This window comes from Lytechinus pictus, chromosome 12 (genome assembly GCF_037042905.1).
Source record: "Lytechinus pictus isolate F3 Inbred chromosome 12, Lp3.0, whole genome shotgun sequence".
Lineage (NCBI taxonomy): Eukaryota > Metazoa > Echinodermata > Echinoidea > Temnopleuroida > Toxopneustidae > Lytechinus > Lytechinus pictus.
Window position 1 is genome coordinate 25,909,376 of NC_087256.1, and position 16,671 is coordinate 25,926,046.

General features: G+C 36.4%; 1 protein-coding gene across 4 annotated transcripts in view; it reads left to right on the forward strand.

The window, feature by feature from the left end:
• LOC129272334 (clathrin interactor 1-like) overlaps positions 1 to 16,671 on the forward strand; it is a 47,313-nt gene that overhangs the window by 12,521 nt on the left and 18,121 nt on the right. For 2 of the 4 annotated variants that reach the window (XM_064107977.1, XM_054909485.2), the window contains exons 4-9: positions 137 to 274; positions 1,373 to 1,523; positions 8,535 to 8,751; positions 11,539 to 11,798; positions 12,633 to 12,897; positions 16,129 to 16,299. In XM_064107977.1, the coding sequence (XP_063964047.1) occupies positions 137 to 274; positions 1,373 to 1,523; positions 8,535 to 8,751; positions 11,539 to 11,798; positions 12,633 to 12,897; positions 16,129 to 16,299 (1,202 nt within the window). The remainder of the gene's footprint in view (positions 1 to 136; positions 275 to 1,372; positions 1,524 to 8,534; positions 8,752 to 11,538; positions 11,799 to 12,632; positions 12,898 to 16,128; positions 16,300 to 16,671) is intronic. The other 2 variants (XM_054909488.2, XM_064107978.1) reach the window with 1 other exon arrangement.

Consider the following 16,671-nt stretch of genomic DNA (forward strand, 5'->3'; position numbering starts at 1 on the left):
AATGTTAATACGATGTAATAATGCCATAATTTTTAAGGGTGATTAATCATAAAGTGCAAATTTTATCGTAATTTTCTGTTTCACAAGTTTTGACATTGCTCTATCTTTCTTCTAATTCCTTCCATGGTACTTACAGTGAGACAAAAAGTAAAGGATATAATCCAGCTCATTCAGGATGACGAGATCCTCCGAACTAAGAGAAAAGCAGCGAGGAAGTCCAAGGACAAATATACTGGGATTGAGGGTTCATATTCAAGCCCATCATCAGATTACAGTAAGTTTGATTAAACCTGGTGGTGAACTGTATTAATTGGGACATTTGTTCTGTATGAATTTAATTTAAAGGGGAATCCAACCCAAATGAAAACTTGTTTTTATAAGGAAAAGAAAAATCAGACAAGTTGATAGGTGAAAGTTTGCACAATATTGGACAAACAATAAGAAAGTTATGAATTTTTAAAAGTTGTAAATATTGGTAATCACTATACCCATGGAGATTTCAAATTGGCCGCATATGGGATGTCATAGTGATGTAAGGCAAGGACTACTCTTCCATGTACTCCAATACATATTATGGCTAAAATGTCATTTTTCCCAAAAGTTTTATTTCAAATTATATTTTTCTTTCATGAGGACATAAAACAATATACTACCAGGGTTATATTTAGATTACTGCCCCAGGGGAATGGATACTTAGAAGAAAACCACAAATCCCTGATAATAAAGTACATGGCCTATGGGAAAGTTGTCCTTGCCCCTTGTCATAATTTACTTACCCAGTTGCCAATTTGAAATCTACATAGTATTAGTGATCTCAATTTTAAAGCAGCTATAACTTTCTTATTGCTTGTCGGATTTCTTTCAAACTTTCACCATTCTGTTTACTTTATTTTTCTCCTTCCCATCACAACATTTTATGGCCAAGGCTGGATTCCCCTTTAATGGAATTTATTAGATTTTGATTGAAGTGTCAAAACATGAAATATCATTGTTCAAAAATTGAAACACATTTCATTCATGTATATATGTAGGGACGGCTAGCTGACATATTCAAGTTCGTTTGTGTTTCTTAAAACAAAAAAATTTGTTGATGCGAGTAAGGGACAAACTTTGACTACAGAGGCCTCCTGGATCTAAAGTAGCCTGTGTTTCCGAAGTAAAGGTTAGGCTACATATGAAAGTCGTGGATAGATCATAGCTTATTAATTTTTTTACTGCTTCGATGTTTGTTGTTATAGAAAAAAGTCATACATAATCATGCTGTTTAAGCTTCTTTGAACTGCTTAAATGTTTGCTGTCATAGATTTAAAAAAATGCATGCTTCTTGAGCTTCTGTTTAACATTCCCGGTACTTCTTGCTTGCGTCTCGTAGGTGATCGATACGACCGCCAGCCCAAGTCTAACTGGCTGAGGAATAAAGAAAACGACAAAGAATTGGACGATGAATGGAACAAGAAGTCGGACAGAGGGAGACAGATGGGGAGACGAGGAGAAGAATCGGATGAATCCCCGGCAGAATATGTGTAAGTAGCATGAATGGGGGGGGGGGGGGGGGCTTGTCTGCGTACCTATTTAACATTCATGACATGTTTCATTTCACAAAATTTTCAGTTGATAATGTTCCCTTTGTTCTTACGAATACAGTGTGCAAAAAAATCTCATAAAAATTGGAAGAAGTATATGATTTTCATGGAAAAAACTTCAGCCTGTCATTTTCAGATTGAACAAAAAAATGGTGCCCCAAGTCTGTGCACCCATTCATTTTACACGCGATTTGGGGATTATGATGAGAAATGCTGTATTTTGAGGCCGTCGCATGAAATGCTTAAAATCCAATATTTTTCCACCATTTTGAGTGGGATTTTTAATGAATATCTATGTATTGCAGGTGTAAAGTTTGTGGTCGTTGCGTATTTAGTTTGTCTAGAATCGCGCAAATACGCATGTGCGCCGACAAGGGGGACTGTGTAGACTTGGGGGACCTTACCATACCAGCAGCGAAGAAATAAATGGGGGTGGGGGAAGCACCCAAAAGAGACCGTGAAATAAAACTGTCAATTTGGGGGCTACCATGAGGTAAGAAGTCGGTCCCCTTGCCTGTAAATGTTCTGCATGCATGATAGTGTGAGAATAGTCTAGATTTGGATGTATGTGATAATTTTTTTCACTGATTGCATGATCTATCCAGCTCTATTCTCAGTTTCATAAAACTTGTCATGATAATAATTTGCGAAAATATTAGTTAACTTTAATAAAAGGTACTGAAATCCTTCAATTTGTTGGGCTGATGATTAGTTTGTTTCATAAAACGTACACAAATATGGTTATTAGATCAATGTAATTTCAGGTAACTTGTTTTTTTTTCAATCATTTTTTAAAAACCAGGGTGAGATATACACAAGTTTCAATGTTTTTTTTTTTTCATCTGCTAGAGCAGTGCACATTTTAGCTTGCATGCAGCTTGAGCGCCGTGATAGGCGAGTGCGCCAAGCATTTTATTATGAAATACACTTTTTTTTGGGAAAAACACAAAATATTTATCTCACACGGTAAAAATACTGATTTTTTTGGTCAAAATACTGATTTGGGGGGATAAGAATACTGAAAATGCAAAATACAACTTGGCAGCTCTGCATACAGTGTACATGTAGCACTAATGACTCTTGGTACATTTGTGTGAATAACTGAACCAAGGTTGAATAAGAACTTTGTCTTGCATTGATAATGATTAGAATGGTTTTGATCAATTCCATAAAATATGTACGTTCGACCCCCTATATGTGGGAGCTTCATGAAATTTTCTGTCTCTGATTTCTTGTTCTTTTGACAGTCACAAAGGACCATGACTCAGTCAGTTTATATAGTGAAGTAAAACTTGAGAAAAATGGGGGTCGGATGTACAAACAGGTTGATCATTTTATGGAATTGCCCTATTGTGTGAATTACAATCATTTGAAGACTATTGTTAGGAAAAATATAGCTTATTATACTGGTGTTTCTTTCTCTTTAGTTTCCTTATTTTGCTGACTTCTTTGTAAAAAACATTTGCATTCTTGATCTGATGGAAGGAAAAATAAATACAAACCCCAATTAGAAGGTCTGTTTTGTAAAGTATGGACATAAATATATTTAACTCACAATGAAAATGCAGACTACATATTACTGCACATGATAATAAAATAATAATCATTTCATATTGTGCCATCTATCTAAAAATATCTATTTCAAGGCGCACTATTATTATTTTTATAACTTTTATGGAAGATGAAAGTTTTTTTTACAATGTCATTTAGTTGCAGTTCTTGTATCAAATGCACATTAATAAGTGCTAAAATCATTGAGATAAAATTAAAAAGCTTTCTTTTTAGGATGGCTAATGAGTAAAGACATGTTTGAAGGAGGCCTTGGGCCCGTCTTACGAAGAGTTACGATTGATCCCAGTCAACTATGGAAAACCACAACGTCAACATGTAAAATACATGTTTGTTCAAATTATTTTCTAGAAATGACGTATATTCATACATTCACTATTTTCTTGACAATTCAGTATGTTTCTCTTTGTTTTCAAAGGACCTTGAGCAAACTTCCTGAAGAAAAAATTATGACATTGATGGATTTCCATATACATGTACTTGAGATTGATCGAATCAATCACAATTATTTGTAAGACTGGGCCCTGAAGAATACACAGTGTATACATAAGCCCTTATTATAAAGCATATTCTAACCTTATGAATCAATTAATAGAATCCCCTGGACAGTAGCCCTAAAAATGGATTACAGAAGTGGAAATCGGAGGGGGGGGGGGGGTAGAAAAAAAAACCAATAAGAAAATGAAAATGAATTTCACTGAGTACCAGCATACCTTTCATGGTCGAGCCCCATATTATATCATGGGTTACTGGTAGAAAAAAAACACTGGTATCTTAAAATTCTGAGCCTCATTCAGCAGCAGCATTCGGCAAGAATCAAGCATCTTTTCACTTCCAATCCAATGTTTTCATCAAAACATAGGGATTGGGAAAGCTACTGTAGAATCTGCCATATGTGTCAAAGTTGGCCCTCGAATTATTTTTCAAGGTTAAAAAAACACAAAATTTACTCGGTCCCTGGAAATCTCTTATGTTAAAAAAATAATAATAATAAATTTAAAAGCAAAACTTGCTCAATTATACATAAAAAACAACATTGTTATCCAATACCAAGTGCAGAGGTATTTTGATGATATGATTCAGTTGTGCAAAATTATGTGGTTAGAATTCAGATTGGATATACAAAGGTTGACTGTGTCAGCATTCAGTACATAGAGAACCAGACTAAATAAATGCTGGTAATGCTGACGAGTATAGCTGGCATTTGCCATCTGGAGCCCAGCTGTAAACCTGTTAAGCACACCAGTCTGGTTTATTTTCTCACATTTTTTTTCATTCCGTGCATGCAATATCCAAGTCCTTTGGAAGCGCATAGAGACATTATTCATAATGTGGTATGCGCTATACAAGAATTGCATATTATTATTATTATTATGCTTATGGAAATACATGTACTATTTGAAGTGAAAGCTTAGCTGTTGTTCAAAGATGAAAATGTTATGTGCAAATTATCTGAGAATAAGTACATGTAATTGATTTTTTTTTTAAATTGTAAACGATTCTATTTCAATTTTCAATACCCTGCCATTAAAAAAAAAGTATGTGTGCATGTGACTCCTAGCAGGGTCGAGCTGATTTTGTGTATTTTGATTTTAAAAAAAGAATTAAATTGGTCTTACATAGAGACCTAAATGCATTATCAGAAGCATTTCCCAAAATCCCGCAAATATGTTTCATAATTCAAATTCACAACCAGAATTTATTTTAAGAGATCAGATGATTTTTTTTATCAGATACCCTTTTTACACACGCTAAAATGTCCTTAACCCCGTACTATAGGTGGGGCTAAATTGCCATTTAGCCCCACCTATAGTACGGGGTTAAGCTTAGCCCACTTTCTTTTTACACAGCATTTTTGCAAAGTGGGCTAACCCCACCTTTAGTACGGGATTATTTGGCCCTGCAAAAAAGCAGGGTTATCCCAGCAATTGCGGTGCTAAGAGCGATAGTACGGGGTTAAGATCGCTAGTGTAAAACGAAAGTGGGCTAAGCTTAACCCCGTACTATAGGTGGGGCTAAATGGCAATTTGGCCCCACCTATAGTACGGGGTTAAGGAAATTGTAGCGTGTGTAAAATGGTACGAGTGAAGTACTACGAATGATCGACAAAAACCACTAGTCCGGGGTTAGCGCGTTTCGTGTGTGAAAAGCAAGCATTCCTTATCCGGGGTTAGCAATAACAATTTGGCATGTGTAAAAAGGAAAAAAAATAGTACGGGGTTAAGGATAGTACGGGGTTAGCGATAGTCCGGGGTTAAGAAAATCCTGTGTAAAAAGGGTAATATAGTTCCAATGGAAAATTATTCTGTGTAATTTTGTCTGTCATTTGTACCATAAATGGAAATGATATGTTAGCTTATTACATGTACATGCTAATGAGAGTGCAAATACCAGTAATTATTCAAATTAAAAATTTGAAATGAATGGTCAGTAGTCAGCTCTACACTTATATCGTACCTGCATTTTTTTATTTTTTTTAAGATGTTTGTTTTGTTAATAACAGGATGAATACTATATCAAGGAAATTTGTACATGTCCTACTTATTCTTTTGCTTTTGAATATTTGTAATTAGATTTTCCAGGAGGTTAAATTGATTAGCATTTTAAAACAAAGTAATTTGACAAGAAGGTACATGTACATACCTTGAGAACATGAAAACAACTGGGGGGGGGGGGGGCTATCTTGAGCCCACTGTGCTCACCAGCAAAAATTTGTACCATGTACATTGTATTACTATAATTCACAAAATAGACCCAATGGCCCGTATTCTGAAGTCGGGTTTAATTTAAACTGTGGTTTAAAGTTGTGGTTTAAATATGGACAGCCAATAGTTGCATAAATCTCTTACGATAATTAATATAAATATATCATTTTCGCTCATATCATTCTTAACTGTTTCGGAAAGATAAATAACTTTCCTCACCATTCACGAGTTAGGAAAGAGCACAGTAAGCATAAGAAACATGCAATGTAAGGAAAATTTTGACATGTTTGGCTTTCCATAATTTTAGCACGGAGTTAGACCATGGTCTAACTTAAACCCGACTTCAGAATACGAGCCAATGAGAATTTCTTGGGCTCATGTAGTTTTTCAGGACTCTTTTACAGACATGCCACTTTGCCCTTGTCTGGGTATGAAATTAAAATTAAAGACCCACCAGTTGCTCTTCCTTTACTTTTATTTCATCCATAAATTAAGAATGAAAACAAATACCCAGGATAAATTAGAAGTGAAACTTTGAAATAGCAAGAGATAAAATTTAATTTTTGTACCATTCATTTTTAAGAATAATTCAAATATTTTAGTTCAATAAGTATAACAAGCTGTTAAAAAATTATCTATTTTGTAGTTTTGTAGACTAAAAAGTAGAAAAGAATACTTTTTTACTATACATGCATAAATTTGATTGTCAAATTGTTCATGTTGGAAGGAATACTCAGGAACACATGTTGGACTAATAAAATCAGAGTATGAATATCTTGTTAATCATTTTTTTAATCATTCTATTTTATTTTAATGAGAATTCCTCCCCTCTATTTAATTTAAAAATACTGTATCTGGATGGCATGTATGGACTTGAATCCGTTTTTCCCTTCATATCGTTTTGTACAAAGTATACATGTATAGTCTGCACTGTATTTGTTACATGTACATACAAAAATACAAATTTTCACATAATATAAATATTACATGTTTAAACTCTATAAACCTCATGCCGGTATTCTTATCATCCAGTCTACGCTAGACTGGATGGTAAGAATACTGGCATGATGCTTAGCCCTGAACTGAACTTGTTGCCCCTTCGGTGAATAGTTTGTAAAGTTCACGACTTTACATGTACGTGCATGATGCTTCTCCTAGGCATAATAATAATGACTATTCACTGGCGTAGGTTTAGGAAGTTTAGCAGGTGATTGTAAAAACAACTTGATATGCAGTGCTAACATGGACTTTGAACCTATACGTGTGCACATGGGGTGCATCCTTAGCTTATTGGTTTGTATGCTCTTCCTGTTGTAATGGAATGTGAAGTCGGTGTCATCATGCTTTGTGGTTTTAGATGCACTGTGTAACATATGAAGGGGTGTAAATATAACAAACCAATATGTTATTTATTTAAAAACAAAACCTGATTAATGGGACACATCATGAAGCTTTTGACTTGAATCAAAATTCCATTTTCGAATTCCACAGATGATTTGTTTATTTTTCTATTGTAAAGTGGGTGGATGACAAAATTCAGTACAGTGTGTGTAAATTAATAGATTATTTCGCTGCATGTACATTGCAGTCATTTTTCTATGGCTTATAAACCAATCCCTTCTTGCAGTTTATGTTGTTTTCTTATCAAAGTTGGTACACTTATTCATAAAGATGAACAATATACTACACACGTCACTGATTTGATGTATTTCTTTTACCTCATTATTTAGACATTTATACAGCATTTATGATACATGTATCAACGGCATTTATGGTACATGTATCTCTTTGGCTGTTTAATTCTATTCATGTTTTCAGCACACATGTCTAATGCCTATGTCTAATCCCCATTCACCTCCATGTCTTGACAACTCTGTAATTTTACAATACATGTATTTGATCGTTGATATTGTGAAGGGCAATCAAAATCTTCAATTGTTGTTTGTGTCTGAGCTGAAATGGAACAAGAAATTCATGGATAATTTGAAGATCACAGGACTTAAATTTTTTATATTTTAAGGGCAAGGCCATTTCTCCCTTGGTCAGCGCCGACACTCCGACGGTCCAGACCGGTAGAATTTGCTGTCGGGCCAGAAATAGTTAGATTTACTGGTCTGTCATGACCTGTAAAAAAATCAAGAAAATGACCACAGCCAAATCGCATCCCCAAAATCGGGGGAAAAAATTGCAGGCCAAAATTAATAAAATTTTGGGTTAGCCAATTCTATTGAATAGTTTCTGAAAGATCAGAAGAAGTATTACTAAGTTTTGTAAATTTTTAAAAATCGTTTCTTCATTCTTTAACTTTATTTTCCAAAGAATGTAAATTATTTCTTTGTAGAATAAAGAAAAAAACACAGTGAAATGGTAGTAATGAATATTAAAAAGTATAGTATAAAAAGGGAAAAGTTAAAAAAGTCTTAGTATGGGCTTATTCCATTATCATTGCACTAATATTGTAATGGAGAAAATAAAAAGGGGCACAACAAATTTTCAAGGCCAATGAGAGGGTCATCAAGGTCAGTTGAAGTGCATCCAAGGTCAGTCAAAGGGCATCCAAGGTCATAGCCCTTCAATGGTCTTGAATTTACTGAAGCACTGAGATTGTTGAGGGAGGGGTGGCTGCAGGAATTGAATATTTTCATTTTTTTTTCTCTCTCTTTTTTTTTCTTTGTAGAGATGACTCTGATGACTCCTCAACAAGGCAGCAACAACCAAAGAATTCCAGGTTTGAATTCCACGATGAAGAGGAGAAGGAGGAAAGGATAACATCGACAACGACGACAGAGAGGAGAACGAAGATGACCAAAAAGCGGTCAGGGAAGAGGTTAGATCTAGGGGCTGCTGCATCGTACGCAGCAGAGGCAACAGAAGATTCCGTTCCTAATACACAGGTACATGTTTTCACTGTATAGAAAGCTCTGTTCAGCATAATTTGGGAAATGTTTAAAGGTGACATGATTAAAGGTCAAGTCCACCCAAAAAAATGTTGATTTGAATAATTAGAGAAAAATCAAACTAGCATAACCCTGCAAATTTCATCAAAATCGGATGTAAAATAAGAAAGTTATGACATTTTGAAGTTTCGCTATTTTTCACAAAACAGTGATATGCACAATTCAGTGACATGCAAATGAGACAGTCAATGATGTCCTTCACCAGGCCTCTACAAATTTTTTTTTCGTCACTTGGTCACTGTCGGGCAAGTGATGAAACAATTTGCTTGCCCGATATAAAAAACTGCTTGCCCAATTTGTTTGATAATTTTTTTATTATGACGGCACTACTCTGATTTTTAAAGGTCATACAAAATAACAATTGAGAATCATGTACAGTATAAAAGAACACACATTTAAAAGTTTATTTTCAGCAATGTAGGCCGGAGTCATTATGTTTATTTTGAAAAAAAACTTTTCGCTATTTATAAATGGGCATTTAAGGTTTAAAAAAAAAACCTTCACCAAAAGTTGCTAAAATTTTTTATTTTGCCATATTTCCTTAGAAATGTTTTGATTTACTTGGAAACTATAAAGAAAGCCAGTAAAAAATATTCAGCTCTTTAATGACTCTGAAAAAGATCGTTTTATGATGTAAAAAAAAAAATCAAAAGTGGAGTGGCTAATATTTCACATTTTGCATCTTTAAATCCATGAAATTGTCATATATTTTCCATATTTACTTGAATTCTTTTTTAATTAGTTGGAAACTATCAAGACAATTAAGAATATTCACCTCTCTTGTCTTTTCTTCATCATTTAATGATAATAAACACTCGGTCAATATTTTATTTTATTTTAGTCCCGCATGTACATGTAGACTTTCATGGGGTTTTTGGTCAACACCATGAAAGTCTACATGTGGGACCACAATAATAAAGAACATTTACCGAGTGTAACATCATAAATCTGAGTCAAGAAAGAGCTGAATATTCTTCATTTTTTCGGTTGTTTCCAACTAAATCAAAACAATTTGAAGGTAATATGGAAAATAGATGGCCATTTAATGGATTTTTGCAAAGTGTGAAATTTTAGCCACTTTTGGTTGTTTTTTTTGTTTTTGCATCAGCAAATTGCGCAAGATAGTAGCGCATGCGCAGTCATTGCACACATAGAACGTAAGCTGCGATGGCACGGTTTTTCGAATGAGGTACCTGGCGACAAATTATTGGTAAATGGCGCTGATTTTACATCATTTTCCATTGTTTTTTTTTACTGGTTTGACAAAATATGAGAGATAGTTGTGATTATCCAAAAGGTATTGAAATTTAGAGGGTCTACTGATATTTTTTTTCCAAAACAACCACTTGCCCGATCGGGGAATTGACTTTGAGAAATGCTTGCCCGCACGTCATTTTCACTTGCCCCGGGCAAGCGGGTTTGTCGCGCCCTGCTTCACTCATTATTTTGTTTTTTATTGTTTGAATTATATAATATTTCATTTTTTACATATTTGACAAGAAGGACCAACTTGGCTGAACCAAATAGTATTGAACAATGCTAATTCCACATGTTGAGGAGGAATTAATTGTTGCTTCACTTGACAATGAGGAGAAAATTAGAATATTTCATATAATAAAATATCAAAGAAATAGTGAGTGGATGATGTCATCAGTTTCCTCATTTGCATACCAACCAGGATGTGCATGAATATAACTGTTTTGTGAAATTAAGCAGAACTTTAAAAGGCCATAACTTTCTTATTTTACATCCGATTTTGGTCAAATTTTCAGTGTTTTGCTTGTTAGATTTTTTCTTTTTATCCAAAACAACTTTTTGTTAGGGTGGACTTGTCCTTTAAATACAATTTTGTAATGATTTATAATCAACATACTAGTGACAAAAGGGAGAAAACAAAAAACATTTAATGCATTGCTCACTGCATTAATTGCAGATGCATTGTATTTGTGTTTCTTTGGTAAACATTAATCTATTAGACTATTTATGCATGAATACCTTTACATGCCCATCTACTCACTGATTAATGTTCGTAGAAGGTCAACCCAAAGAGGCTTCAAATGATATGTGCGCTCATGTGATTCTAATAAGTGCTGCACTGTATATCAGCAAGGATTATTAGCTTAGGTTTTAGATATCCAATTGAATTCATTGCTGCCATGGTTTACAAGGGATCACATCCTAGGCTTAATTTCATGTTGAATTTTGCTAACGTTCATGTCCTTCGACAAACATTGATCTATTTTCCACACACTACTGAGATGTCAATGTCTACAACTATACCTGAAGGAAATTTCTGGAATGCCTATGAACAGCAAAATTGATAGTTAAGCTGGCCAAGGGTATAGTTGAAGTACTATGAAGATTTTGTATGGGGAATGCAGCATGTGTGTGCATTATATGTACTAGTAATATTACACTGGTACCCATTGCTGCAAGAATGTTTACAAAATAATGCTTACAAAGCCCCAAATGCTCCCTTCTCCCAGGTTGAATATCAAGTTGCATTAGATTGCAAATATTTGTGCAACAAGCCCCAGAGACGACATGGGGAGTATTTCACGAAGTGCCTGGTCAGTCATTTTGACTGTATAATATGCTCTCAGCCAATCAGATGCAAGAATTTCAGTAGCTTATAACAGTTGTCCATAATAATCACCGACATCCTATTCAGTAGATTTGGTTCTAATTTCGGTACATTGCTTTTCCCTCATCTTTGTACAACAGAATTCCTCAAATGACTTAGTAACCGACCTCTTTGATTCCGGCATCACTGTCTCGGCAGCCCCCATCACAAATTCCGCTGCACCGTCATCTCCACGCTCAGGTCAGTTTGCAGATTTCTCATCAGCAGCAGCGAACGAAAGCCTTGGGGACTTCAATCCCAGAGGTGACACTCCCAGTGCCAAGCCACCTGCAGCAGCAAGCACTGATTTTGCTGATTTCTCAAGTTTCAAGGGCACTCCGGCTTCAGCCGCACAACCAAGGTGAGTCACTAATATCTTCTTGTTGGGCACCCTGTCACAAATAACTCATCCTATGCCCTTAAGATTAACCTAGACCATCAAAGTCACAGATGAAATCTTTCTAGCCAGACTATCAACATTTGGTTTTGCTAGCTTCGGGTTCATCCTCAGTTTTGAACAAAAATGAAAGCCATTCTCAGATGACAGGGCATCATTTATCATCTTGTTTTCATCGGTACTGGGATGATAAATCCACGTTTATCAAATTTTGGGGAAAATTAATTAGTTAATGTTTTGTTTAAATGACTAGATAGTACTCAAAGGAATCCCTTTCCACATTTTTGCTTTCTGTCTAAAGGATGGAGCCCCTTAGGAACAGTGCTCTTGCAGTCATGCTTTTCACTCATTTTTTTTACATTACGAAGGGCATGGCGAGCATTTCATGAAAGAACTTGTCAGACGTTTTATGCGACAAGTCCTGTTTTGGCCAACAGATACCATATTAACAGTGCTTCTCAGCCAATCAGAATGAAGGAAAGTTGTCAGATCTGACAACTTGTCGGACAAAAATTGTTGTTGAAATGTTCCCCTTGGGCCTGTTGCATAAAACTTTTGCCATAAAAAAAATTTTGGCAAACAAAATTATGCCATTGAAAATTACACATTAAAAAACTTTTTTTTATGGCAAAAGTTTTAAGTAACAGGCCCCTGGTGGATTGTTAGTGAAGGTTATAGTTAAATCAAGATATTTGGTTTGTTTAGGATTTTTTACCACTGTATATTTATAACGAAATTTTGCCATCCATATTCCACTGGATTGTTTTACACTCTCCTCCGTTGTGCCTATTATGACAGTGCCGATTCATCGTTCGGCGACTTCCAGAAGGTCCAGGTATCGCAGACCGTGACCCAACAGACCCAGAGCACAACCACACTACAGAGCAACCTCAGTCTCCTCAGCTTGGATGCACCGTTGCGACCATCATCAGGCAGCAACGTCATGCAGCCACAACAGCCCATGATGATGCCCCAGCAGCCACTCATGACAGCCCAGCAACCAACGCAGCAACCCATGATGCAGCCGCAACTCACCAGCATGGGCATGTTGCAACCACAGCAGGTTTGTTGCCTTCCGATTCAGGGGTGGGTTTCATGAAGCATCTCTGACAAGTTTGCTCCGAGCCAATCAAATGCAAGGATTTCAGTAGCTTATAATGAAAGCAACTGACTATATGTTTCATGAAATGCTTCCTTGATTTCACCATCTGCTATTTTTTTTTTTTGTGGTTAGAAAGGTCTACACTACATGTTGAAATTGAGAGTACCTACTTTTCTTCTCAAGAAAAATTCTTGTAATTTATGTAGGCTTCTTGTAGTCCATTTCCGTTTTGGTTTTTCATTACAGTTTTTCTGCCATCTCATCATACAGTCTTTTCATTGAGATATTTTAAGTTCATTCCTCATCTGATGTAATAGTACTGCATAAACCTATTCATATGAAGTAGTGACGGATAACGAATTATCTCTTCTTGCATTACCAGTCAAACATGATTTGATTTTAGTGATGCATATTTTCTGTCGATCACAGCACAAGTAATCTCAGGTAGTGGGCCCAGTGGTTTAAGTGCAGATTAGGCAGCATCAGGAAGGAGTTTCATGAAACAAATGATCATTTTTACTGACAAATGTGCTCTGGGCCAATCAGATGCACGGATTTTTGTAGCTTATAACAATAGTCATTGGTGATTTCTTTCATGAAATGCTTCCCAAAAGTGAGATAAATGAGTTGACAAATGCCCCATAAGACTTCATTTTGAAAGTGTGTCTTCTATTCAGTAGTTGCTCAAAGATAGAAAATAGAATCTAGTCAGTTCTTAACATCTCACAAATTCCCCCTTTCCCAGTTCACTGCTGTAGACACAATCACACAATGAAAGAAAAAGTCTTTGATAGTTTTCTAGATTAGTTTACCTAATGTCTTTATTGTGATCTCTCCTTTGCTCTTGCCTCCTTCTCGCAATCGTTTGCTGCCACAGCATCTTCTTTCATTTCACCCGCTTCAAATGGTAGGTGGTATCGTCCCTGGTGGGTGTTTTATAAAGCTGCTCGTAAGATAAGAGCGACTTTAAGAACGACTGGTGATCCTTTCTTTTGGTAAATGGTATACACCATACATGCCATAGACGATGGTTTAGCGCGAAAGAAAGGATCACCAGTCGTTCTTAAAGTCGCTCTTAACTTACGAACAGCTTTATGAAACGGGCCCCTGATCCTGTTGTCAAGTCCTACATACCTGTACCACCATTGCCATTAGTCTGGATTGTCATTTTGTGTTGAAACGGATTCTTCTTGTCGATACTAGATATATGCTTTTGTTGAGACACCTTGTATGCATGTTGTAGTTCCTTGAATATATTGAATATGATATTTCCCCTCTCATAGTGAATTATATATATGCTCACTGTAATTGGTAATGTGGCGCAAGTGGATCATTGCTGAATGAATTAATTAAATTATGAAAATAAAATTTGCAAAAATCAAAGCATGTCTTAATTTCTATTAGTTTAAGGTTACAAAGTCAGGGATTGATTGCAGATATGTGAAACAGAAACAATTTGTGAATTTAAGTTGTATGTACCTATAAAGTCCACCTTTTAGGCCTTCAGTTCTCTTGCGTTTTCATCCAATTAGCTGAACCTTAATGTATTTCCTCAATTGATCTCCCATCGGAATGTGTAAGTTTGTGCCCATGTTACAGAGATGCCAACCCTCCCGATTTCATCGGGAGGCTCCCGAAAATTCATCCCAACTCCCGCCCTTACGATTACCATCCTTATCCTCCCGAAATTACGATTTTTTTTGCATTGATCAAATTGGATTGGAAGAAAATGTATCGTCTGCTGACTTTAGCATGTAGTAACTCCATTACGTTTCGCTGCTACTAAATTCTGTGTGAAAGGCAGACAAATAAGGAGCAGCGAAAAGCTGGTGCATGTGATATGCCCAACGGGAATCCACTGTGCACCAGGCCGGTAGGCCCGGCTAGCTTCGCAAGGCGTGTGCGCTCGCGGCCGCTGGATTTGTCGAGTCGTGCGATGGAATATCGGTGTGTGATTTCGGCGTATTGATGGGTCGATATTGACACGAAATGGCGGAAAATCAACAAAAAAAGACCAAGAAATGGTCTCAGAAGTATAAGACTGAATACAGTCTCCAGTACCCGTGTATTCGGAAAGAGGAATCTACCATGCATTTTGCACAATTTGCAGCGTGGACATTAAATTTAAAGTTGAGCACGGAGGTCGTGATGATATTCGGAAGCACGTAGGGAGCAAACGGCATACGGACATTGCGAAGACGAGATCTTCGAGCTCCACTAGTACCCTGTTCACTTATTTCACCAAGCAAGGGACCAGCGAGGAGGAAGACGTTACCCGCGCTTTAATAATAATAAAGAGGATAATTCCTCATTATTATAGTTGAACAGGTACTTTTCTTCTATTGTCCCCTCATTTTTTTTACATGTAAAAATGCATACCGGGGTATTTGATATTTTTATTTTTATGTCAAAAAAGTGGGAACAATGTTTTTTTAAAAACATGTGAAATGCTCCAAAATAAGGGTCAGATTGCACCAGAGAGCATCTAGAAACCCAGAGCTTCCAGGGCCCTAAGGCGGGCCCTCGACCCCGGCCGCAAGGGTCGAGCGCTCCGCGCTCGAGATGTGCGCTACGCGCACATAATTTGGTGTCGGTTGCAAATCCTCCCTAATTCTGATTTCCAAAAGTTGGCATCTCTGATGTTATATTTGTGTTAACTTTCAAATACTCTGGTGCATCTTACATATTTTTTACAGTAACCCCCAAGTGCTTATCTGTATATGCTTGAAATGTAAATTTTCATTTATATGAGGGGAATGTGTTTTTTTTTCTTTGATTTTTTTAGTGCCTCCCCCCCCCCCCCTGGATTAACCCTAAATTGCCTAGTCAGAAAAACCCCCACATATTTATACGTTTTTCAAAATTATATAAAATATGAACAACAAAACTATTTGGGGCAGCAAGTTTTCTTGAAATCTACAAATTCATACACATCTTTCTGAAAAACCTGCAGGCCTGATGTTAATGTCATTTCTTGTTATGTTGTCATACATATATGGTTGGTATCCCGTATAAGCTCCTGTATGTGTATTTAAGATTGGTGTGGATCAAATATATTTTCAGTTTTTAGGACCCTTTTCAGCCCTTAGGAAATAAATTGACTCCTTCACTGCTGTAGCCTCCCTTACATGTACTTTCATTTCTTTGTTGTACCCTTTCATTTTTATGCCCTCCCATTTTACAATGTTCCAGTCATTAGACTTGGATGTGCAGCAACCGAATATACCGGACGCACAAGTTCACTCGCAGGCATTGCCAATGCAGCAGCCTCAGCCAATGCCGATGGGTGGAATGCCTCCTGTCGCTATGTCAGGGGGTGTAATGCCCTCCGACCAACCAGCCCAGTATATGTACTATTCAGGGGTAAGATCTTCGTCTGGCATGCCCAGTGGAACAACTGCTTGTTTAATAATGCACTCCTGTTTTAACCCGTCAACTGCTAAACTGCAATTTGTTTGGGTTCCATCAGGTTTCTGTAGGCAATGTGTTGAATATCTTTCGGTGATGGGATTTGGAGTGATGTCTTGTATTTATGCTGAAATGCACTCTGAATTAGTACATTTAATCTCTGAATGCAAACCTATTATAAGCTTCTCATTTTATTTTAGCCTCACATTTTTAAGCCTCTTGGTGATGGACTTGCTTTGATGACTACTGTCTTTGATCAATCTTTTCTACTGGTTTGTCATCTGAAATCTGTTAATCTCTTGTTAAATAAAACCTTTTTTGAGCTTC